The sequence below is a fragment of the Canis lupus genome, chromosome 14 (genome assembly GCF_048164855.1).
Source record: "Canis lupus baileyi chromosome 14, mCanLup2.hap1, whole genome shotgun sequence".
Classification (NCBI taxonomy): Eukaryota; Metazoa; Chordata; class Mammalia; order Carnivora; family Canidae; genus Canis; species Canis lupus.
In genome coordinates, this window is record NC_132851.1 from 20,519,964 (window position 1) to 20,546,316 (window position 26,353).

Below are 26,353 nucleotides of genomic sequence, written 5' to 3' on the forward strand. Positions count from 1 at the left end.
AAGGATGGAGTGAAACATAAATAATAAACAATCCTCCTTGGCCATGAATGTGTCCTTACACAAATCAGGACTTTCAGTAGGAGAGAGAACTTTTCACTGATAATTTAGGTTTTCAGTACAGAGGAACCCTAAGCCAAGAGATAACCATAAACAAAACTGTCTTTTAAAAAATTATATTGTGGGACACCCGGGTGGCTCAGTGGTTGGGCATCTCTCTTTGGCTCAAGTTGTGATCCTGGGGTCTTGGGATCAAGTCCCTCACTGGGCTCCCCACAGGGAGCCTGCTTCTTCCTCTGCCTATGTCTCTGCCTCTCTCTGCATGTCTCTCATGAATAAATAAATAAAATCTTTAAAATAAATGAATAAAAATAAAAAATTTATCTTGTAAAATTAGGTTAAGTGCAAAAAGTCATCAATATCACTTCATCTTGGTATACATATGAAGAAAGAGTCTACTTGCTAATACTCTTCCTCAGAAACCCCCTGCTTGGGGGTAATGAGTGGTGGACTATGCATCCTGTTTTGAAAATCTACAGAGTGGCAAAGGCTGACACAGAAGTCGAATAAGGAAGATAACCTTTCGGGACTTCCCAACACTAGAGAACAACGGGCGCCTGATTTGCTGATGGTGCAAAGGTGAATTCAAGCAGCAAGCCCTGATATCTCCCTAGCTGAGTCTCTCTCGGCGGGACTGCTCCAAGAATCATTCAGATGCAGGAAGGGGCGGGAGGAGGAACAGTGTTAGTGTATCCAAGAGGAGGCCATCTGCCATGCCATGTCACCGTTTCCAGAGCAAGCGACTGCAAAGGCACTTCCATTTCTACCTCATCCTCTCTCTCCGGCAGAGCGATGGAAAGACACAGCCCCCAAGGACTTTGGTTTTGGTTTTTAAATGCATCTAGTTTCAGGCAGTTCTTCATGAGAAGAGAAGTAGGAGAAAAAGAGGGTTTCCCAGGTCATGGTCACTGAACACATTTCAGCTAGCACTCGTCTGCCCATCAGACACTCGGCCATTTGCAAGAGACCTCAACATTCAGAAGACTCCACAAGCGAGCCCTTCTGGTTGCAGTGGGTTAGAGGAGCAGCAGGAGAAACAGAATTTAGTCAACATGAGTTCTCATCCAGGGATTACAACGCATGTAGTTCCTTCTTTGAATGTTAGAGGTAGACGAAAGCTAAGTTTTCACGGACCAGCCATACTTTAGTCTGACTTTAGAAGATTTAGCCTGAGGTTATTAGGAGGATGGGAGGTAGAGGGGCAAATTTCCCTGCTTTTCAGAAGGATACTTTGCCATCTGAAGATAGTAACTAGCCAGCCAAAGCTCTGCCTCTAGGCCTGGAACAGCAGCCCAACGAGGAGTCACAGAGTAAGCATAGAAGGTCAAAGAGAAAAAGATTGTGCCAATAATCAAAAGCAAGCATGTTTCTGAACATTCACCATTACACTATGAAACCAGGAGCAATACACCATTTCTTGAAGCTTTTAGCCCAATGTTTGGTCATCTCATTTAATAGCCTTTGAGAATTATCCTGAAAAAAGTATACTCAGATATTAAGCAAATAAGGCACAGATTTCAACTGTGTTGTAGCACATAACATTCTGCTGAACTAAATTTTTTCAATTAAACTTCAAATGCAAGGTATTTTCTCATTAGATGTAAATGATGACATGTTACTGATTTTATAAATAATATTTCAGCTTGTAAAGTCTTTATACACATACCACATGTATATAATTGATATAAACCAATTAGTCTACTACAGAAGAGAGGTTTTGCTGGCTTGTTTTGGTTTCATGTTTTTAAAGTATAAACAGTTTTGCTTTTTGTTCAGAAAAACTAAAATACCTAGAACCAAACGAAAAACAGTTGAAATTTGAAAATGTTCCTTGCCTTACCAGAAGAAAGTGGCCAGGCTGTCAGGTTATCATAACTGAACACACATTCCAAGATATCTAATTAAGAGTGTTTACCAGGGGATCCCTGGGTGGCTCAGCAGTTTAGCGCCTGCCTTTGGCCCGGGGTGTGATCCTGGAGTCCCAGGATCAAGTCCCATGTCAGGCTCCCAGCATGGAGCCTGCTTCTCCCTCCTCCTGTGTCTCTGCCTCTCTCTTTCTCTCTCTGTCTATCATAAATAAATAAATAAATAAATAAATAAATAAATAAATAAATAAATCAATCAATCTTCAAAAAAAAAAAAAAAGAGTGTTTACCAGTGGATACATGAAAATATCCCAGTTTATGAGAAATATTAATACTAGAAAGAACATAGCATGAATACTTCCAAGTCTTAATTCAAAAAATTTTAGAGGACAAAAATCTCTGTATATTTCTAAGCAACTCTGGGCACAGCACCATCATTACAACAAATTAAAGCATCCTATATTATGTTCCATTTATCACTGCTCAGACATTTAAAAAAATTTTCAATCTATTTCTTGATTAAAACACACACACATACACTTTCAAGTATGTAATTACAACTGAAATACACTTACTAGAAATCCAGAGATGCTCGTGGATAAAGAATGCTTATTGCTGAGCTGTAAAAATCTTAAAGCACTAAGGATCACCAGAGTTCCACCTCATTTATATGCTAAAAAGCCAATTTTTGACATAAAGAAAAATCTTCTGTCTGAATTGAACATAGTTATTTACCTAATCACTCTGCTTATCTCCTGGAGGTTTAAAGGGTTCCATGGGAAGAACCCTGGTCCAGGAGCTCTGAGATTCTGCTTTTAAGTCCACTTACCCACCAGGTGACTTGAGAAGCCCACACCTCCTTAAGCACCAGCCTCCTGCTTTTAAAAGAATGGCTATACCAACCTCTGGCTCTCCTATACCATAGGGTCTTTTAGGGGATATTATTATCCAAGCAAAGTTCAACTTTTAAGAAAGGCACATGGAACTGCTTAGGATTTTTTTTTTTAACATTTTAATAAAATGTGGTTCCTTTTGTTCACTTTAGATTAATCTCAAAGAAAGTCATCCTAAAGATAAAACAGCCATGCTTGCTCTGGCAAGAGTAAGATTTGTGTTTCATGCAGATGTTTATCTCATTTTATCATTTGTGTTTCATAATCATGCGACACTCGTTAAACATCAAAGGGATAGGAAAAAAGAGCATCAGACTTATATAACTTCAATGATTTAAGGCAAACTAACAATGGTTTCACACAGCCATTAGTTTCCAGTGTTTAAAAAAAATCACCGCAGAATTGATGTTAAAACATTCAAAAATAGTTAGGTATTTTTGGTACATTTTGCATTTACAGCCTTTGGTTAGATATGTTGCATTTTGCTCAAAAATATTTAAACCAAGACACATTTCTCTGTATCTCCTACTCAATCTTATGCTGAACACCGTGAACTTAATCATCACCAACAGTGCTGTCATAGGCTATTAGAGATTGGGAACCAGTTTCCATCAGCAGAGTTTTTGAAACGATTTCTCATCCCAAATCAAGTTTCAGTGTGTTGATGTAGACCTCATCACACTAGTTAGAATGAGAGGTGGAAATCATTTTAGATTGGCAAATTCAATCGGTTTTAAAATGATCTATGCTGCAACACTGGGAAGATTTCCATCTCCAGATGAATGAGGGACATGATAAAACACAACTGTCTTTTTCCCACTTCTGAATTTGACATTATACTAGATATCGTCTAACAGATTGTTTTCAACTAAGATTCCTGCTGTTTGATAGCAATACATTGCTCTGCTAAATAGAATCATCCAGTAGTACATTTTCTCTTAATTAAGAATTAATTTCATTTTGGAGAGTGATGGATATGTCCACAATCTTGAGTGTGGTAATGGTTTCACAGGTATGTACCTATGTCAAAATGTATCAAATAAAAAAATGTCCAGTACTACATAACATATGCCAGGTTGATTGATTGTACCTGCTAAGGCTATTAGAGCTATTAAGCTGACCTACGGTCTCTGAATTGCATAATCATTTTAAGGGAGCTGAAATTCAGTTGGAGCGTTTTGTATTGCCCATTTCATCTCCAGATGCCTTTCTACTTCCTGATCCTGATGCTAATCCTTCCTGATCACCTGAACACCAAGTTTAGGATATGTTTGAATAGAAAATCAATCTGAAATGAAATTCCTGTAAGAGAAACTGGTATGTTTAAGGTTTTTTTTTTTTTTTAATGTTTTTAGTTTTGTAGTTCTTTGACTAGGTATAAACCTTGCAGATAGACATACCCAAGAGACTTTGTACAAATCCTGAAATAAAGTCAACAGCCCAGGGGCACAGGCTCTCCTCAGGCAGATGATAAGCTACTAACCTCAGGGCCAAAGGGGCCATATTTGTGTCCAGAGAAATCGGGTTGTTCGGAATAGAAGGCATAGACTGAAGGCCTACGGGAAAATTAGAAGATTCAGATTCTCCACCAAACCACATACAACAAAGAATATTAAGCATCCCTACATGTCAAAAAAAAAATCCTCTCAAATTGAGTTAATTAATCTCCCAACCACTGTTAGTCTTAACATGGAAAATATCTCTTTCTCATTTCTCTTTGAGGGGGGTGGTGCTTAAGATTCTATTTTTTCCACATCCACCAGCCCCTACACCACCTGCACAGTGGTAACTGCCTGGTACCACCTTCAGGGATCAAATGTCACAAAGGATTATCTGAACACATACCCAGGTCTTTGAGCCTCAAGATAATATTGCCCAGTGAAAAGTCACATGAACCATGCACTCTGCAGCCTGAAAGTTGGTCCTAATGCTTCCCCAGTTCTTGGGATGCTGCTGGTTCATTTATCAAAGTCAGAAACTCCCTCAAGCTCAGCTGCAGTGGCCAGGATGAAGAGCTAAGCTCATTTAACCCCTTTCATGAAATGGTCCCCAATACCCTATGTCAGTCACGCTTAAGGCTGAGAACCACAAAACTTAGTAATCCCAAACCTTGACTATGCCCAACTAGTCTTTACCCAGTTCTACCCCAGGATGGAAAGGTCCTGAAGAAAAGAGAGAGAAGGTCAGGGGAATGGAAACAAATACCTTTCATCGTCTGGCAGAGTGAGCCATTGCAGGATGGTTAATATTCTCCTCTCATGAGGGATGACCCTGTGAGGCAATAACGAGCAGAGCATGATGTTAAGTTGCATCGTCAAACTCCAGCCCAATGAGTGCTTGTTCTGGTACCCAGGCCAAGGGCTCTCTATGTACCACCATGTGTTTTCACTTTGTTGTCATAAAAGGCCCACTTTCGAATTAGTGTTTAAACTTCCACTCCATTTGCAACATATTGTATTGCTCAACCTCTGCCATAGAAGATGAGACTGGAAACTCTGATTCACAGTAAAATGAGGAACCTGCCCTGTTGATCACAGCCTCTGCTATAGGCAGTAAGGACCCTGGGCTCAGAAGCATTGCCATTTAGCAAGTAAAGCCATTAGCTGTGGCCACAGAGGGACCAGGACTTACATCCCCCAATCGCATCTTGCTGGTGGTGTGACCTCTTTTGATCTCTATGCCACTTTGACCTCTCTGGGCCTCAGCTTAAGTATCCATAAAAGAAAGATCATAGCAAAACACGTCGCACACAGCCTGGTTATAAGGATAAAATGAGACAAGGCAGAGGCACCTGGGTGGCTCAGTTGGTTAAGTGTCTGCCTTCAGTTCAGGTCCTGGTCCCAGGGTCCTGGGATTGAGTCCTACCTCAAAAGGGAGCCTGCTTCTCCCTCTCCCTCTGCTCCTCCTCCCTTTCACTTGCTTTCTCTCAAATAAGTAAATAAAGTCTTTAAAAAAAAAATGAGAGCAGGGCAGCCTGGGTGGCTCAGCAGTTTAGCGCGGCCTTCAGCCCCGGGCGAGATCCTGGAGACCCGAGGATCAAGTCCCACATCGGGTTCCCAGCATGGAGCCTGCTTCTCCCTCTGCCTATGTTTCTGCCTCTCTCTCCTTGTGTGTTCTCATGAATAAATAAATAAAATCTTTTTTAAAAAAATGAGACAAGATAAGCAAAGGGCACATACAGTACCTAGCACATAGTATGATCCCAAAATCCTTTATTTTTATTAATGATCATAATGAGCTATCATTCTATCTCTAACGACCTATAGGCTTTAGAAACATTATTTAATCTGAAACTTTAGATTCTTCATCTATAAAATAAGGGGTTTGGAAAGGTAGTCTTGAAATTCTCTTCTAGCTCTATAAAAATCTATCAAGAATAGGCACATATAATTATGAGACTGACAAAAAGGGTATAATCTTCATCCACAATGACTTTTGTGTTTAAGTCTCATTCCTCTGTTGAAATATAATTACCCGAAATCTGGCACTCTCTTTAAGAGCTCTCAGCTAACATGATAGTACTGTATCCTGGGCTGAGTTTCATTAAAGGCTCCCAAGCAGAGCAATGTTTTTATTTATGGGGAAATTCGCTTATTCTTTCCTAACAAGGAGTACAACATGCTTTTCTGCTCCCCTATCCAAGATTGGGCATTAGAGCTTGTTTATGATGAACTCAACCTAAGCCCAAGTTTAATTGTGGCTAGCAAAAATTATTGTGGCCAAGAGTGAAGCCTAGTATAAATTACGTTCCCTGGGATCCCTGGGTGGCGCAGCGGGTTAGCGCCTGCCTTTGGCCCAGGGCGCGATCCTGGAGACCCGGGATCGAATCCCACATCGGGCTCTCAGTGCATGGAGCCTGCTTCTCCCTCTGCCTGTGTCTCTGCCTCTCTCTCTCTCTCTCTCTCTCTGATGACTATCATAAATAAATTTAAAAAAAAAAAATTAAAAAAAAAAAATAAATAAATAAATTACGTTCCCTGAGTGATAATGATGTGTGGATATAGGTTCATCAGTTGTAACACACACGCCACTCTGGTGGGGCACACTGGTAATGGGGAAGTTGTGCATGTGTGGGGGGGCAAAGGGCATTTGGGAAGTCTCTGTACCCTCTGCTCCATTTGCTGTGAGCCTAAAACTGCTCTAAAAATAAATAAACTCTATTAAAAACTTACTATGGAGTGTTGGTGAGCCAAAGTTTTACTCTTGGTGGATGTGAACAAGAGCAAGCTAGGAAAAAGATACATCTTCAGAGCTGTGGGAGAAGCGGAGATTTGGCAGGAGTTCCAATCAAGGACTCTTTCCCCATGCACACCCCCACCCATCCCCATCAACTCTCAGAGATTGGAAATTGCTCATTCCTCTGACCCTCTCTCAGTCTAGAACTGTCCCACCAGCCCAGAAAATCATATTTACCATAAAATGAGTCCTAATTTAAACAAAGTCCAATGCTCTTGAATAAATGGGACCCTGTTTATTATATTCTATAATTGAATTAGAAATAGGATAGCATGCCCTGCCCCCGCCCCCGCCCCCACCTGTGCTCTCCTAGCTCAAATACATAAATGAATATTTAAAAGGAAAAAAAAAAAGAAATAGGATAGCATGGGCAGCCCCGGTGGCCCAGCGGTTTAGTGCTGCCTTCAGCCCTGGGTGTGATCCTGGAGACCCGGGATTGAGTCGCATGTCGGGCTCCCTGCATGGAGCCTGTTTCTACCTCTGCCTGTGTCTCTGCCTCTCCCTCTCTCTCTCTCTGTGTCTGTCATGAATAAATAAATAAAATCTTTAAAAAAAAAAAAAAGAAATAGGCATAGCAAAGCCAAGCTAATCACATCAGGTATTTAATTCATCGGTCTCAGAAATCCCCCTTTATCTGAACAAAATAATTACATGTTTCAAATTCTTTCCTAACTTAGAAAAAAGCAAATGCTGTAGCCTTTCCATCTTACCTGACTTCCCTACCTACCTACAAGCAGCTTTATTTTATGTAATTGGTGTTAGGTCACAAAAGGGGACTCTGATGGACTTACTTGATGCTAATGGAAAAATACAAGCCAATAGAATTTGTGTCCTGCTCAGAACACGCACCCTCTAACACCTTCGTTGGATGCGGTGCTTGACCAGTAGTAGGCAGGGAGTGAAAGCATCCGCTCTGAGGCCACAATGCCTTGGTTTGAATCCGGACTCCAACATGTGTTGGCGATGAGACTTTGGCAAGTTACTTAACCTTTCCATACCTCTATAAAATGAGGATAATAGTTCCTATGTCATAGGTTTGTTGTGAGGATTAAAAGAGATAATACATGTAAAACACTTAGAATAGTGCATGGCACATCGAGTTTAGAAAAATGTTAGCTTTTGCTATTATGTACTAGATTCTTAGGGTCCAGAGAGATGACACACTGATTCATGATATATTTGTTAAGTATATTACATTAAAGGCTTTTGTGTGAATGTAAACAAAGATAAAAAATACTTCTACTAAAAAAGACCATTATAGAGGAGTCACCATTCTCTGCTTAGAAAGATAAGCAGGTGATTATCATTTTCTGGGTAGGGGCTGAGTGTGTGTGTGAGTGTGTGTGTGTGTGTGTGTGTGTGTGTGTGTGTGTGTGTGTGTGAAAAGAGCCAGAGATGAGAACTGTAGATCCCTAAGTATCCATCCAAAGTGTGACACTGGGCACAACACTTTACCTCTCTCAGCCATGGTATTCTAATCTTGCCAATGAGGAGTCGGACAAAGTAGTCTCTACCTTTCCTAGGAGTTCTAGATTATCTTTACAAAATTGCCCCAGGAACCAAAACAACATGGCCCCTAGCCATTAGTGTTTAAAATACAGTGCAGAGAGGCATCTGGGTGGCTCAATCCGTTAAGTGTCTGCCTTCAGCTCAGGTCATGATCCCAGAGTCCTGGGATTGAGCCCCATGTCGGGTTCCCTGCTCAATAGGGAGTCTGCTTCTTCCTTGTACCTGCTCCTACTTGTGTACTCTCTCTCTCTCTCAAATAAATAAATAAAATCTTTAAAAAAAAAATACAGTGCCTAAATAAATAAATAAATAATACAGTGCAGAGACTGCATAACCACAAATGGCAAAGGAAGACTGTGTGTCGGAACAGAAAAGGAAATGGAGCTCATGCTGCTGTCTTCACCATCACTGTTAGATAGAGCACTTATCATGAAACATCAGATACGGTCAGAAAAAGAAAAAAGAAGGAGGAATGGAAAATAAGGGACTAGATGAAGTGTTTAGTGCTAAAGGGGAACAAATTACCTTAGGACACATATCGTCATTGTATGGTCAGTGTTGAAAGAGATGATATGAATTAGAAAACAAATACCATTTATCCATTATTCTCTATGTACTAAACACCCTACTTGGCACTTTATTTTATTTTATTTTTTTAAATATTTTATTTATTTATTCATGAGAAACACATGAGAGAGAGAGAGAGAGAGAGAGGCAGAGACACAGGCAGAGGGAGAAGCAGGCTCCATGCAGGGAGCCCGACGTGGGACTCGATCCTGAGTCTCCAGGATCAGGCCCTGGGCCAAAGGCAGCGCTAAACTGCTGAGCCACCGGGCTGCCCCCTACTTGGCACTTTAAATAAGTTACCCCATTCTACTTTCACAGCACCCTATGATAAAGATGCTATCATTGCCATTTAAAGATGAGGACATTAATTTGCTGAGAGATTAAATCACTTGTCCAGCATCAGCAATCGATTAAGTGGCAGAACTGGGATTAGAATCAATCAAAAACACTCATACATAAGGGGAATTACTGCCTTTGAACATGAATTGACACACACACAAAATGTAACAGAGCATCAGCTGAGGATTACTTTGGAATAAAATACTATCACTTAAAAAGCAAGAATAACTCTAGGTTGCAGTACAGAACCACATTAAAAAGATGGCCTTCAAAGTCTAAGCCCATGGTCTGAATCTGGTGTTAAATTTAAAAGTTTTCTGGATGTACCATGTGTAGATTCCCCTGACATATACTCCATTAAATAACTAAAAGTATGACCCTGGTTTGTTGTGTTTGTTTGCTTGTTTGTTCAGTTAAAAAAAGATTTTTTAAAAAAAGAAAGCAAAAAACTAAATCCAAGTCACCCCCAGAATAGAGATAAAAGAACAATAGCCCGAGAAGCCAAAGCAAAACTAAGGACATCTTTAGAGCACACAAAAGCCACCTTCTTATAAGTAGCTAGAAATGGGTGGAGAACATTGCCATTCAAAATCAGAACACTGGGCCTTTTCAATGAAGCTTTGCAGCAGTTTCGGGGGGTAAGGGTAGGGACTAAGTACTAATTATGTTGTTGGCTCATCTCCATTCTGCCAAGCAAATATGTTGTGGAGCAGAAGAAATCCTTTCTGTAAGCATCTATGACAGTCAAGGGCTACAGAAATGTAACGCATCAGATTAAATTGGTAGATCAACATGTCATTTACATGTCATTTCTAACACCCCCACACTCATTTCTCAACTCAGAAAACCTCTTTACAAAAGAAATAGGTGGGAAAAGAGACTTTTAAAGAGTCACTGTCTTACCTTCAAATCACCAAACTCAGTTTCAACTTAGTCCTTCAAATCTGAAAAAGCTACTTTTATTCCTGAATTTGGAGAATATAGACAGTCCCATTCTGGATTAATTTGAACCTGTGACTGCTCTCAGCACACTACTATTATAGAATAGTCAGATTTTTGTTAAGGCATAAGAGGCAAATATGGAAACAGCTTTAGGTGGTTAAAAAAAAAAAAAAAGATGGAAAGAACATCTCAGTGGGAACAAAATCCCCATGAAAGTTGAAACAGATTCCTTTTCTTACTAAGGAGCCTTAAAAATAATCAACATGTTGACACTTTTATTAGGTAAGTTACATCTTAAGACTATTTTATGAACATTAACTACTAACCCCCCACTAGCTCTCTGGGGAAGAGAAGTAGTTCCATTTTTCTTATTAGGGAAATCCTAGAGTTCGGTGGAAAACAGAGTAGAAACAGAGGTTTCCCCTTGTCTCCTGGCTGGAATTTCCAATCTCTAGACCACTATACATCAACTGTGTGAGACCACACTAGACTTTCAATGTTGCAAACCAAAATAAATATAACATGTTATGATATATTTATAGAAAACAATAATGCAAACCACAGTAATAAATAGTTTAAGAGAAATATACACTCCCTAGATGGTAAGTTATCAAAACCTATAACAGGGACAGAAAAATCTTGAGAATGACAAGAAGAAAAAAAAAAATCTTTACATTCTATTAAAAAAAAAAAGATGGGGGAAATAGACGGAAGACTTCTAAAATATACTGGGAAGATTATTTTCAATCAGAAAATATTCAAAAGCTCAAGCTCTTTTACATTTAACTGAAGTAAAATCAAACTGAATTCATGTTTCTTAAGCCGAATCATAACTGTAATTGCACAAACATTGACAAAATAAAGATAACTTACACCGACCAGAAGAATGTCCCAGCTTTCACCCCTTGCTTGGTGGCTGTAATCCATAGCTAATGAGGAAAATATAAGAGGCTTATAACATGTTCTGAGTTTCAGTCAAAGAAGAAAAAGTTGTTTTAAGTACATTAGATCAGATATCTTCTACTTTACCCACACCCCACCATAAATTTCACATTATTTGCAATCATTCTCTTTTCACATCTGGAAGTCAGAATCACTATTTCCATAAATGTCATTCAATACATTCTCTGTAAAAGCCTTCAAAAGCTCTGCAATGATTCTAGTGGCATTTTTAACTCTTATTTCATCTCAAAAGTTTCTTCCGTACCTGTCTTTTCTGATCATTGTTTTGAACATTTCACTTACATGATGGAATTCTGCTCATCAAAGGACCCAGGAGTGGACCATATGTTTCCTGTATTATTGAAAGCCTGCAGAGGAGAACCCCAATTTGGCACACAGATGCCAGAATCTTGGAACCTAACTTTGTCTTGTTTTGTTTTAAACGAGGTGAATGAAAAGAGCGAAAAAAGCTTTTTCTTTCTTTCTTTTTTTTATTCTGGACTTTCCATGTATCATTTATTTAGGCTTTCAATAAATGGAATTTTAGGAATAACTTCCTGGGATAAGTTAGGTGAACCAAGCATTTCATTGAGGCTTTTAAAATATTCTTTCCAGTGCATGCTGTTGGGAGGCAGAAGATACAGTGGTTAAGAACCTGAGCTCTCCAACCAGATAGCTGGATTTTAAGCCTTGCCTCTGTCACTAACTGTGAAGTCCTGCAGTCAATTACATAAGCTCTCTGGGCTTCAGTTTTCTTTAAAATGTAGATAAATATTACCTACCACATGGGATTATTCTAAGCTTTAATGAGTTAATACATTTAAAGTCCTTAAAGCAGTGTCTTAGCATTTGGTGAACACTGGATCAATTTTTAATCTTAATTATTATGCAATGGAAACAAATATAATCCAGTTATTCTAGGAACATTAAAAACAGCTTAGGATGGCCAGTGTCCCATTGAACATAAGTCTGTAAGAAGAACCTCCCCCCACTCCTTCAGAGGCAAACAGGAAGAAAAGAAGCTCGTTTGTTTTAAAACCCAAGCAAAAATGCTCTAGGAATAGCAGCCAGCCCCTTTTCTGGTTTCATTGTATCCAGACTTTCAGAGTCTGTTGGACTCCAGTGAAAATCTCTGTTTTTTGAGGCAAGGGGAAATTCAGAGGTGTGGGGCCTCCACGAGTTTGGCCATGTTTTCAGAAGGGTCTGGACACCTGGCCTGGGGAATTCTGCAGATTTCCAAGCCTCTGCGGAGGGACTGATGATCCCCAGCCTCGCAAAAGCACAGCTGCTGAAGCTGGCAAGTAAGGATGGGCAGGAGAGGACCGAGGGCCCTCTCAGATTGGAGGAGGTGAGAGCTGCCCTCCTCCCAGGGGAATGTGGTCATAGAGGGAAGGAGCGCAGATTGCTCTGAGCGCCCTTCCGGAGTCTGGTTAGGTGTATCCTTCTGTTTTAAAGACAAATTCTGGGCTGCGATGGGAGTCCCCAGGCCAACCAGGATTCAAAATATGTCTTTTTTTTTTCCCCCTTGGTGATCACATTTTTGAAAGGGTTGGAAAAAAATAAAAATGCCCTTTAGCTTCTGAATCTTTGAGTCATCTGCAAATCAATACATTTGGGGAGTAGAAGAATCCTTGGTCATTTCTTAATATCAACATTTACACAAAATTACGCCCCTTTGAATTTTGAATGTCTTCTACCTTTGAAGATGCAATCATGCCAACTCTCCTCTATCACACGCACGATCAATTCTGTTTCAGCCAACGCTTAATGGAGGGCAACTAGTACAACACCATCTTCCCCAAGAGCATCAGGTACATCCCGCCTGGTTGACGGTTCCTCATCAGTTTCTGTGGTAGTCACAGATCCTTCCACATCTTCTAATGTCATATTTAAATGCCAATCATAAGCACACATAATCTGCCTTGAAGCTCCCTGTGGTCACTGATTTTCACACAAATTCACTCATCTAAGCTGAGCCTGATGAGACACAGGGGCCCTTCTAGAGTGCTGGTAGTGTGTTGCTTCTCAGCACAGTCTGCCAAGTTTCAAACCCAATGCCCTGTCTCGCCTCCACCAAGGGAACACGAGTCTCCACCCACCTCCCCCCTCTACCTACTGACACACCAAAATGTGGCATCCCTGAAGTAGAAAGAAATCTGCTAGGCACCGTCTTGCCTTGTAGACTTTGCATTGGTCATTTGCAGCTGTGTGAAGCTGCAAGGGGAGGGTAGCCTTGGCCTGTAAGGAAAGGGCTTCCCCGCTTCCTTTCATTCTTTTCCCAGCACAGCTATCAAGAAGATGCGTGCAAACAAAGTGCTGGACATTCTGCAGATGCCTCAAAACCACATCAGATCCCAAAGAGATCAGTTTCTTATATATATTTTTTCTGAAGATATATTTATTTATTTATTGGGGGGGGGGGTGCAGAGGGAGAGAGAGAATCTCAAGAAGAGTCCCCACTGAAGGTGGAGCCAGAGGCAGGGCTAGATTCCAGGACCCTGAGATCATGACCTGAGCTGAAATCAAATCCCTTAACCAACTGAGCCACCCAGACACCCCAATCAGTTTTTTATACTAAGTGATCTAGTTCCATACTTATTTTAATTTCAGAGACTCATGCTTAGTATATTTATATACAAACAAATTCATATAAAATCCAGTGCCTTGGGCAGCCCAGGTGGCTCAGCGGTTTAGCGCCGCCTGCAGCCCAAGGCGTGATCCTGGAGACCTGGGATCGAGTCCCACGTCGAGCTCCCTGCATGGAGCCTGTGTCTCTGCCTCTGTCTCTCTGTCTCTCTCACGAATAAATAAATAAAATCTTTTAAAAAAAATCCAGTGCCTCGATATTTACAAGGAGATTATAGGAGGCAACATTTGGCAGTTATGAAATGTAAGATTAATCCGGGGTTTTCTAGAGGAAATTTTTTTAACGCAGTTTTGTCAAATGATGAGCCTGCACTTTCAAAAGTTATGTTGTGGAATTATGCTGACATCGGCATTATCTGGGCAACAGGAAGCCCTATGGGTAACTTTTAGCTCAGTAATGCTCACAGGAAAAGATCACCAGAAAGGGTCTTGGCAATGGAATAAGGAAAGGGGCAATGGGAGAGAGGGCAGCAGAAGTGAGTGTGCTAAAATTTTCCCAATGGTAAAGGATCATTTGCTCTTCATACTTTTCTGTACCTCCCCATATTTTTACAGTGATAATTAACATCCTTGGAATCAGAAAAAAAAAAAAAAAAACCTAACTAATTATAAAGAGCAGCAAACCATGAAGACAATTACAAAGTAAAAAAAATATTTCTGGAGCACCTGGGTGGCTCAGTTGGTTAAGCGTCTGGCTCTTGATTTTGGCTCCAGTCATGACCTCAGGGTCCTGGGATGGAGCCTCGTGGCAGGCTGTAGGATCAGCGGGGAGTCTGCTTGAGGATTCTTTCTCCCTTTCCCTCTGCCCCTCTCCCCTTCCCCCTATTTTCTCTCTCTCTCTCTCTCAAATAAATAAATGAATCTTTTTTTTAAAGATTGTATTTATTTATTCATGAAAGAGACAGAGAAAGAGGCAGAGACATAGGCAGAGGGAGAAGCAGGCTCCATGCAGGGAGCCTGATTCAGGACTCGATCTCAGGACCCCGGGATCACGCCCTGAGCCAAAGGCAGATGCTCAACTGCTGAGCCACCCAGGCATCCCCATAAATTAATCTTTTTTAAAAAATTGTTGCTTCTCAAAAAAAAAAAAAAAAGCAGCAAAAACACCCTCCTGCTTTTTGGTATAAGTCATGTTGACCATATTTTCTAAAACAACAGTGGGAACATGATCAGAGAAGTGCCAAAAGTAAACAAATGAGAGAATCTTTAAAATTAAAAAACATTTGAAAATCTCAAACAAAAGGATTCTAGCAGTAATGAAGCCATTCTATCAGGGTTTAGCAAATGGTAGGAGATTGAAGCATAACGTTCTTAAGTTAAATCAGATCACAAGTAGCTATAAAAGTTCCTTTGCAGATTATATGTATATATTATATTTCTCAACTCAGGAGTCAAATCTAGTAATTACAGAGAGAAAAAAGGCACTACAACAGTGGTCAAAAAAAAAAAAAAAAAAAAAAGAGCCTCTGGGGTTGTTAGAAAAAGAGAGAGAGAAGTTTCTAGTTCCTTGTTAATTCAGAGAAATGGGAATTAGTATTTCTCTGAATTTGAGTGTAATATAAATTTCCTCAGAGACTGGTAAAACAGTACAACAAAAATAACCTGACAAGACACTGGATTTGGCTTTCCCACTCTTAATGCCAATATTTCTCCATTGTTCTGCTTTATCTAGAGGCAGTTTTCAACATTTATGTCTTAGAGACTACATTTTGAGGAGGGAACAAGTGGGAAAAATATTGTATCTATTTGATATGTTATCAGGAATTTTAAAAAAAGCTTTCTCACTGGAATCAGGAGGATTTAAATGTGAAATTCAACACTTTCTCAAATTAAATAAAGTATGCTGCTGCGGGAGAAGGGGAGAAGTTTTGAAAAAGAAAAGAAGCAAAAAACATTTTTCAAAAACATGAACTACTGTTGTAATTTTTCTAGCAGTTCTTCGAAAGGAAATAATTCCTTTGAATTCAAAAGCTCAGAGCCAGGATAAATAGAATTCAGGGAGACCAGAGCAATGGGTGGGGCTGTAGCATTAGCTTCAGTAAATCACTTACTGAGATTCAAGAGTCAGAACAAACTAAGATATGAGAGTTGCAGCAAAAAACCGTGGACTGGTGTGGCTCTTTGCAGGTGGAAAGAACCTGAAGAAGGGAACTTCTAAAATACAGGAAAGAAATACCAACAAACATACCTCAGATTCGGTGCAGAACATTTCAATCCAAGACACAGTGGTGAGACACCTGAACATGTCCCTGAGAAGAGCCTGAGAATAAAGAGATCCTACCCCCATGGGGCCCACAGACTGATGCAGATATGTGAATGATTTCAAAAATATATGGTCAAATTTATGACAGAAATAATACGAAAACCCAAAGGAAGTTCTGTGAGCTTAGCCAGGGCAAAGGGAGCTTAGTGACTGCCTGGGGAACAGATAGTTCAGCTGAAATTTGAAAGATAAATAAAAGCCTAGCAGCAAAGCGGCCAGGTGAGCATTTATAGCACCCAAAGTGCAGAGCAGAATCCATCCTAAGCACATTAAGATACAGTAAAAAAGAGGGGAAAAAGCCATAGATTTATAGCAATCTATGGAAAAGAAACAACAGAATATATAGGATGTGAAATTTTCCTGAAAAGAAAGCAAAACGTCCTACTAGCAGGATAATAAAATAGACAGGAGGAGAGGTCAGCAATGACTTGCACTTTCCATCAAACCAATCCCTTTGGCCCACTAATTCACGCCTGTTCTAATGTCAATCTTCTTCTCTTTGCCATCTCTTTCTCAAACATACCATCGTTCTTACATCTTCACACTATAGTAATTCACGTGGATGGTCTCAGGACCCATTCATTGCATCACCACTACTGGTAGAAACCACTGCAGACCAAGCATCTTGAGCAGTGATAAGAATGCACCTGCCCCTCCTAGAAATGCCTTGCTCTGGCAGCTGTGGCTTTAGAGGTCTTGCATCACGGTGGGGTGTTGGACATCTTTCTTAATTCTCCACATTTCTTGGGGCCCCTGCAGTCTCATTCATTCTCCACTTCACTGAGTCCAGATTTAAACTGAACAGGGAATTTCCCACTGAGATATCTTACCATCAAAAATTGCAGATTATAGCAGGAGAGATTTTTCAAAGAAATAAAGACGCTTAAAGAACTTCAGTGAAAGAGTACGGAACATACTTTTATAATGAGAATAAAGTAAGTACAATTTTAAAACAACAATAACAAAAGGAATCCTATTAAAATTTGTATGAGAAATGCAGCATCATAAAGTGAATGACAACTTTTAATAGCACATTGTGAAGATTAACAAATTAAAAGTAGACTCGAGTTTGCTAAAATGGCTATATCCATGTTACAAAAAAAAAGACGAAATTAAATTATAGAAATTATTTTTGGAAGCCTACTGGTGAGATTCAAATTTTCAGATGGATGCTATATGAATGCCTCATTTCATCTGTTAAATTTTAAAGTAGGATTAGTGTTTTTATTTACCATTTAATTGGACTCCTTTATTATTTAACCAAATATCTGTCATGGTTTCATCACTCAGTAAAAATAAGTTGAATTTGATTTAATTACCTAAGCTTTTATCAATATTTTCTCTACCTCAATTATTTTTTTCACTGGTGATTTTGTGAACTATATAAGCCTCTGAAAGGATGGGATAAATGCTTAAGAAATGTTTATTAAGGCTCATCTTTTCTTATAATATTTATAGTTTCTTCTTATTCTGTAGTTCCATATAGTAGCTGTCCATTTGTTCTTCAAATAGGCCAAATTTCAATAATAAATGTTTTTAAATTATAACTACTATGTTCCTTGAAATTCTTATGGTGACTCTCTGTTCAAGAAGATAGAAATACAAGTCAGTTTCACTGTAAATCTTTGTCAACACTAGGAAAATACTAAAGTTGGTCAAATCTGTCAACTTTGAGAGTTTAGTCAGGAAACAGGCAAACAGAATTGAAAAAGACTTCACTCCATTGGGCAAGTTAACAGCATTCCCTCTGCTCTGTTTCTGCAGAAGTTAATGAATATGTAGACTCATCTTCTGAGTCATGCCAACCCAGAGGGAAATTAATGTCAACACTTGATGGAAGGTGATCCAATTTGATAAAATTACTATTTATCTCTATATCCTTTGTGGTTCTTCAAGCAAGTTTGCTTCCATGACAGAATTAATATAAAAAACCAACTAGCAATAGCTTGACAGAACTCTAATTTCAATCATTTTATTTACACATAAAATGTTCCTCTATCATAAACTTTGTGAAATCCACCCTGTAAACAAATTTCACTATGCTCACAACTTAGGTCATCACAGACTTCTGGGAGTCCAGCCTGAATAAAGACAGTGGAATCAGAATCTCTACTATAAAGAAACACTTCTACAGACCTACAAGAAGTCTTCCAGTATTTATTTTCTTAAAAAATGAAAAGCCCACATTTAACTTTGCATATTGATTTGGTAGCCATGAATATATTTTTTTTAAAGCACAAATGACCTTTTATCAAAGAGCAGTACCTTTTTTTCTTCTTAGTTTGTATTCTCTATTTTGCCCATAGATTGGAGCAAAGATTTCCAGGTCATTAAATGATTCCAGGATCATTTAGGGATGGGAGATTTGTGGATGTCTGTAGACACTGGCCATTCTTTATGTCATGGCAGACGCCACAAAGATCTCAGCCTTCTGCCCTAACCAGTGCTCCAAGGAACCTTGGCCTCCCAACTAGAGTTGACATGAGGTGAGACCATTTGTCATCTTTCTTCTGCATGTTGTTCGCTAGCTATGTATAGTGGCCTGTGCTCCTGTAGGGATTCTGGCCCCTCTACCCAGGGTCAAGTGCCCTTGCTTCGATTCTACACATTCAAGAACCATTGTTTCATGTTGCTGTTTTGCTCATGTCTGACCAAATCAAGTTGCCTAACCATGCACACAGTCATAGGAAAAATATTATGTAGAAAGCCACCTACATCCTTCCTTACTTTCTCCCCATCCATTAGATCTGAAGTAAACAGGATGAGTTCTTTGAAAGTATTAATTTGCTGGTCCAAAATTAAGGTAGGATTCCACTTACACGTAACTTCCAAAAATTTCAAAAAAATGGGTTAAACAAAAGAATTCATGAATTTCCTGTGGGTTTCATTGAACTCCTTTTTACCAGCAAGTTTCTCTGTCTCTGTTCATATGGTACTTGGGCCAAAATTTTGCGGTAGTCATAGTCATTCACTTCTCTTTTTCATCGTAACCCTAAATCTAGTAAATCAGTGAGATCTGGCTATACATTCCTTCCTCAAAATGTTTCTGAAATTCACCCTTCTGTCACCATTTCCATCATCTTAATGAAGATATTTATCATCTTACACATTTATAATCATAACCTCACCAACACATACAAACATGCACATATATAGACACACATAGACATAGGAACACACATGTATATACACATTAATTACACATATACATAGATAGTATGTGCACAGATATATACACAATACTAAAGAACAGAAACATTGCTAACTATGAGGACACTACATGCATCCTTTGTGCAGGCAGCAAATTTTGGAATGAAATGTTTCAACAGACAGACACACATGCATGAAAAAAAAATGCAAAACTTACCGGTTGACCTCCCCACCATCTATGATTAAATTTCTCTCGCCCTCGAAGATGGAAAGTGGCATCAAATACAGGATCATACATCGAATTGCCAACAATTCCATGTGACTCTGGATATAGCCCCTTTGTGTTAAAGCAAATTTATTGTTAAAATAACAATATGGTAATCTGTACATATTAGTTCTATCATAAATTTTGTTAACATAAGAGGTTTTATAGCAATATTTAATTTCCAAATATATATAAGATATAGACTTTTTGTGGTCTGAGCAAACATGAATATTATCTACAGACTAATTATAAGCTACCAAGAAACTTAACATGATTCTAAGAAATTTAATATTTGGGTTTTTTAACTGTTGCAATTTACTAAGATGTCAATAACTTTTATTACAATAAATTAACCTGGAGATTGAAATTTACTTATGTGCCTCCAAAAAAGCTTTTATTTAAAAATACACTTTTACCCCGAGCCCCTCAAATTAATAATAATAATTAATAATAATAATAATAGATAAACCTAAACCAATCATATTTTTGAAGAAGAAAGCAATGTAGAATTGGGAGTACCTAAAAACTACAACAAAGCAGCCCTGAAGTCAATATTTTTATTTGAAAACTTAGAAAATAAGCAACAGACCCTGAGGTGTCTGAGAGAGGTTTAATGTATGTGTTCAAACAGAATTGCACCTGAAAAAGTTTTCCATTTTGAAGTTACAGTAAAGTTCAGTCCCCCACAAAGTTCAGTAAAAGACGTTTACTGTGAACAACTCATGCAGACAAGATAGAAAACAGACAAATTTTCTTTGAACACTAAGAAACGTGTTTTTTTTTTTTTCTAATCTCTCTGTAAGTCATTTCAGGATGAAATCTACATCCACACCCTTTGAATCTACATCATTTGAAAAAAATACTTACAGTGGCCAAAGTGTATAAATTAGGGAAGGTTTTTGTTGGGTACACGGGTCTCATGTAGGGAGAGTGTGTGCCGCAAGACCCTAAAAACAGAATTTCAAGCATTAGAGCAAAAGAACCAACAGGAGTCCCTTCACATATGGGAATCCACTTTATAAACTATCAAAGACTTGTGTTCACTTCGGTCTTTCAAATAATAGAATGCAAAAAAAATGATAATAATAGAATGCACTTAAAGCCACCTGTCCATAGCTCTCAAAGCTCATAACTGAGCATGAGCTGTGCAGATCATGGATACTGATGAGAATACAGTATGAAAATGACTTACTCAGCTTTTCAATGTTAGGCATGACCTTGCTGCCTTTCTTCATGTATGATGCACGGAAACCATCCACAGAGAAGATGATTAATGGAGGGCGAACAAACCTTAAACAGTAACATATTAAGCTTTAGAAAAAAACTTACTGCCACAAAGTTTCCATTATGCCTTGTCATTCTCCACAACTGGGACCAGGAATTTCCAAGATGAAACTTCAAGTGAGGATACTGGTACAAGCCTGGGCAGCCAGCCACATAGCATTTGTCACAACCAAAGTCCAGAGTTAAATGACCAAGGTCATAAAATGGCCCAGGAAGGGATTGGACTCCAGATTTCCCCTGATGTACTTTATCCACTGCTCCCTCTCACACTGCAAACAAGGTTTTTCACAGCATATGAAGTGGTTCTACTTGCCTGAAATATGTTCCCATTTGTTACCTGGAAAACTCCTATTCATGCCTTAAAACCCAGCTCAAGGTTTCCTCTTCTATAATGTTAGCTGCTCACACTTCTGAATTCCTTTTTTTTTTTTTTTATTTATTTATGATAGTCACAGAGAGAGAGAGAGAGAGGCAGAGACACAGGCAGAGGGAGAAGCAGGCTCCATGCACCGGGAGCCCGACGTGGGATTCGATCCCGGGTCTCCAGGATCGCACCCTGGGCCAAAGGCAAGCGCTAAACCGCTGCGCACCCAGGGATCCAATGAATTCCTTTAAGATATTAATTCATACCTATTTTGCCATACGTATATGTGTGTGTGTTACACTATTTCGTTGCACAGTTTATGCCTTATTCATCTTTCTATCTTGTGGACTCATAATAGGGCTTCCATAAACACTTATCAAACACATGAGTGAATGGATGAATGAAATCAATGAATATGAAATTCATAGCAGTGGCACTCCTATCACTAGAACTAAAACTTATAACAGGATTCTTTTAGGTTTAATCATAAAATAACTTTAAAAATAATTAAAATCGACAAAGATCTTTAAAAAGTTCATCAATAAAGGACCAATGGATCAATGATCCATCTAACTAGGGCAGGATCTGATGAAATAGGTCCTTTGTTATATTCTAAGGATATAATTAATTCTAAGGATATAATAGATTTGAGAATACTAAAGTATGTGCAAAATTTTTCTGATAGTTTGAAGATAATTCAGCAAGCACAGGCTTCAGTTTATTTGAAGCCACATAATAAAGCATATTTCAAATTAGTCACAGATAAAGCACTTAGAATATAATACTCTATAAGAGATCATTATTGTTGCTACTATTATCACTTAACAGGGCTTCCTACTGCTAGACTGCTTTTTCCACAAAAACAACCCAACACATTTTAAACAGTCAGAAACTACTGCCATTCCATTTGAAAAGTCCAAAGAAGTTGAAGTGGCTCATTAAGCTAAAAAAGAAGATGAAAATAAAGACAATATCGAAATACTTGGATTTTGTGTTCTGGGCTGTGCTGCCTAAAACAAAAATCCACTTGAGCAAATACATTAATGAAAACACACTTGTTGAAAATTTATTTTCTGCCAGGCACTTTAAGGGTCCATGAATTTTCAGCAGTTTCCTGGAAGGCGTAATAAGTGCCTTATGCCGGTCACACTCGAGCCGTGGGGTGTCACTCTAGTTTGGCTGCACCCCAGCAAAGCAGTGTTTCAGTAGTTTGTCAAGTTCCTGCAGCATCTGGTAGGAGTTACCAGCTTGGATGATATTTTTGAAAAGTTCTATAGTCCTCCCCTCCTCCCCCCCAAAAAGGCAAAAGCAGCCCTTCAGGAAAAAACACTGAAAAAAAAAAATCAATGCCAGAAATGTTTCTTTCCTTCTCTGGTGATATTTAGATACACTTTGTAAAATCTTCAGCTGTGGTGAAGTATAGAGGAGATTCACTCTCCTTATGTGCAGAGCCAATAAGAGAAAAGTTTTTTAAAATTCACTGCTTTGGGGCACCTGGATGTCTCAGTCAGTTAAGTGTCTGCCTTCGGCTCAGGTCATGATCCCAGGATCCTGGGATCGAGCCCCATGTCTGGCTCCCCACTCAGCAGAGGGTCTGCCTCTCCCTGTCCCTCTGCCCCTCCCCCCTCAAATAAATGAATAAAATCTTAAAAAAAAAAAACCTCACTACTTCAAGATGTGCATTTTAGCTTTTGACAGATTAATCACTTACAAGTACTTGAGTGTAAGTTTACCTATATAAGGGGATTTCAGTTTTACATTATCACCATTTACCCATCTAGATCCTGTGATATTTTATTGGATACTATGTAAAACTTCATCATATTTAGAGAATGGACTTACCCTGCGGGGCATTCTGGGGTCTTTATTTCCTCACAGTTGTCATCTACCCAGTGTGTCTCTCCTATAAGGGAAATGGATAAATTCACTAGTGAATCAAACTGTCATTGCCAACCAGAGCCCTAAAGACCACAACCCCAGGCCCCGTGTCCTGTTGGATACTTGTTGCTTATGGGACACCATCTAAACAGAAACTCAGAAATAAAGTCTACTGTTGGTTTGGCTTACTAAAGTACACCCATACATAATGGGAAAGCTAATATTTAATAGCCCCATGTGGTGTTTATGCGAGCCTTCTGAGTCTAAATGGTTTGTAGATAAAAACACCAGTGGCGTCAGTGAACAAAATTTCATGTTTGTTTCCCTCCAGAAATAAACTGTTTGGTCATTAGATGGAACATTCTTTTCTCCACCACCGAACATCTCAAAGCCATAGAAAGTATGGCACAACTTCCCTTTAGTGGGGGAAAAGGCTTTGAATACTCAGGGATGATAGATGGAAGATTGCAAGAGAGAGATGATTTGCCAGTGGATCTGTGTACTGTCCATGAATATCAGAATAAAAACCAATGCTGTCTTTTGCTTTTATCTTCCTCCAAGGTCTGAGAGCTTTCCTGAGTTACCCCATCAAGAATGGAGAACAGAAAAGAGCTCAGGTTTAACAACAAAGCCACACAAAAATGGGACTTCCTTAGGAAAAAATGAAAAATATCAAAAAGCATTTGCTTTAAGTTGTCTTAAGGCAAATAAACATCACGTGTCTTGACCATAAGAAAAATCTGTGACCAAGACTTTAGAGAAACTGTTCCCCGTATTAAGAGCATTGGAAATATCTCTGGTCACCAGGAATCTGACTCCCAACAACTGGGTAGGTTATGCTCCTTAAATAGGGGGAAGCTTTACCACACATCTAGTAAGCCAGGGCTCACACATGGGCCTCACAAAAATCCTGCAACTAGAATTTTTAAACAAGAGCCAATGCTTAATGATTCAATGACCGGTGACACCTAGAGCTTTTTTGTATTTTCTCTTCTAATAGCCTTTGTGGCTTATTGTTACATTTACTACATAGTGAGATAAACAGAGAAAGGAATAAAATTCTCAAGCCATTGTATGCTTTATCAAAAGTTACAATAATTGTCTGGGTAGGGGAAATTTTCCAAATTCACGATTCACGGAATACCTTCCCACCACAAACTGAATCCTAACCACAGGACAGATTTGCTTTTCCCCTGAAATCTTTTAACGGAAACTCTTCTTAAATGTTCCATATCACAGCAAGGAAGAAGAATTTAATTCTGACAATAAAGCAACTTGCAAAGCTTACATAAAAATTCTTTCCATTAACCTCTATAAGTTGGTACTATGGTAACTTCAACTCCCTAAAGACAGAAATTGCATCTTCTATATTTTTGTCAGTCCACTGACTGGTATTTACTGTTAAAATAAAACCATCATATTCTGCACTGGATCATACAAAGTTGGCAGATATGCATGTATAGCTTTGAGGTATAACAGGAGTTACGGGTGCCTTGATCCTCTTTACCTATCTTGAAGCTGCTTGCAGTGCCTCAGTTTACACCTTATATCCAGTGGGTTACAAAAGACATGCCCCCCTGCCTCAAGGGTAAGAACGCTGCAATTTACCTTCCAGAGCCTGCAGTAAGACAGGCCAAGGTGAGACTTCCCCTAGACCCACGTCCCTGCTGGCCACCCCCTGCCCTGGCCACCCTTGCTCCCTGACACGATTTTCCTGCAGAGCATCCCCATGTATGGAATTCCATCTCAGGCTCTGCTTTTTGAAAACCTGATCTAAGACTAAGACAGGAACTTTAGAAATCTCTTCATTATTATGATTCTACCAAATTATGGAATTTGGGGTAATTTTCTTGTTATTTCAGATCAGTGAAATGTGGGGAAGCAAAACTAAGAAAGAAGCATGAGAAATTTAAAAACACAACTGCTTCCCTCCTCCCAAACCCATATCCAAGGTGTTAGATCCACAACATCCAAGATTCCTTGGAGTATCTCCAGTTTTTATTCTTTTAAAGCTCGAGCCAACCCACGGAAACATGTACCTTTGCAAACCACTTGGTAATTAGTACAGCAGTCTCCCTTGGCCAAGCAGTCCTCTGAGCAGTGACAAGCATTGTCTTCATTTCTTACTTCTCCGCATCTGTCCTTAGTACACTCCCAGCCGCCAGCTGAAATCGACACAATAAAACACTTTCACTGCTTCTCACAAACCAAATGAAAGAGGCCACAATTGCTTACAAGCGTTGCCAACAAAAAGAGCTAAAATCCCACATCATTTAATCTGGTTGTGAAATTAGAGTTGGCCCGAGGCCTAGATGATATTTGGAGGACTTACAAATAGGTTGAATTCCTAATTTTTCAAATCAGAGTATGAAGCCAAACATAATTGGGCTCCTTTGGAAAAATGGAACCCTTACCATTTGTAAACTGTACTAAAAAAAACAGTAAAACGTATGGTATGTAAGGTTGTGTAAAGTGATAGGAGTTTCTATCACCATACGCATAGTCAGGACAGCTGGGCTCTTTTAATTCCCAGAGTAGCTTTACTTGACCTTAATGAACTTGATTTAAATACAAATGATAGATACAACTACCTGTGATAAGTTGCAACTGAAGATTCAAGTCCTAAACAGATGTGTAGAGTCTAAAGGCATATGAAAAAGACTCACAGTTCCAACCATTGACCAAAATGTGGTCCTACCTACAGTGAGAGGTCAGTCCCTACTGTCAAGGAGGCTGGTAGATGGTTACAGATTTCTGTCTGAGCATACTGGATTGAGAGCTCACGATTTAACTTTATCAACAGGAGATATTTAGAAAATTAATACTTTCATTTTAAGGAGAGTGCTGTATTTTTTTTGGCTTGTAAGCTCCAGGGCAGGAAAAAAAAAAAAAATCCCTCTCTTTTCATCATTACATCTCCAGTGCCTGAGACATGCCTGGCACATGCTAGGTGTTCCATGAATATTCATTCAATCTAATTGCAAATTACCAGGAAAATAAAATATGACTCTTTAAATTTAGGAGTGATATATTGAGAAACTTCATAATTAATTCACTTATTCAATAAATATTCTATTGAGTTTTCCATGTTCTAGGTGCTGGGGAGGTCATGAAGAGCAAGAAAGACAAGACAAGACATCTTCGTGGAGCTTA

At 39.1% G+C, this 26,353-nt stretch overlaps 1 protein-coding gene across 10 annotated transcripts in view; it reads right to left on the bottom strand.

The window, feature by feature from the left end:
• ENPP2 (ectonucleotide pyrophosphatase/phosphodiesterase 2) overlaps positions 1 to 26,353 on the bottom strand; it is a 111,499-nt gene that overhangs the window by 40,814 nt on the left and 44,332 nt on the right. For all 10 annotated transcript variants that reach the window (XM_072774331.1, XM_072774330.1, XM_072774325.1 and 7 more), the window contains 8 exons: positions 25,240 to 25,365; positions 23,165 to 23,225; positions 20,867 to 20,964; positions 20,542 to 20,621; positions 19,627 to 19,746; positions 11,282 to 11,337; positions 5,021 to 5,086; positions 4,299 to 4,371 (listed from right to left, as the gene is read on the bottom strand). In XM_072774331.1, the coding sequence (XP_072630432.1) occupies positions 4,299 to 4,371; positions 5,021 to 5,086; positions 11,282 to 11,337; positions 19,627 to 19,746; positions 20,542 to 20,621; positions 20,867 to 20,964; positions 23,165 to 23,225; positions 25,240 to 25,365 (680 nt within the window). The remainder of the gene's footprint in view (positions 1 to 4,298; positions 4,372 to 5,020; positions 5,087 to 11,281; positions 11,338 to 19,626; positions 19,747 to 20,541; positions 20,622 to 20,866; positions 20,965 to 23,164; positions 23,226 to 25,239; positions 25,366 to 26,353) is intronic.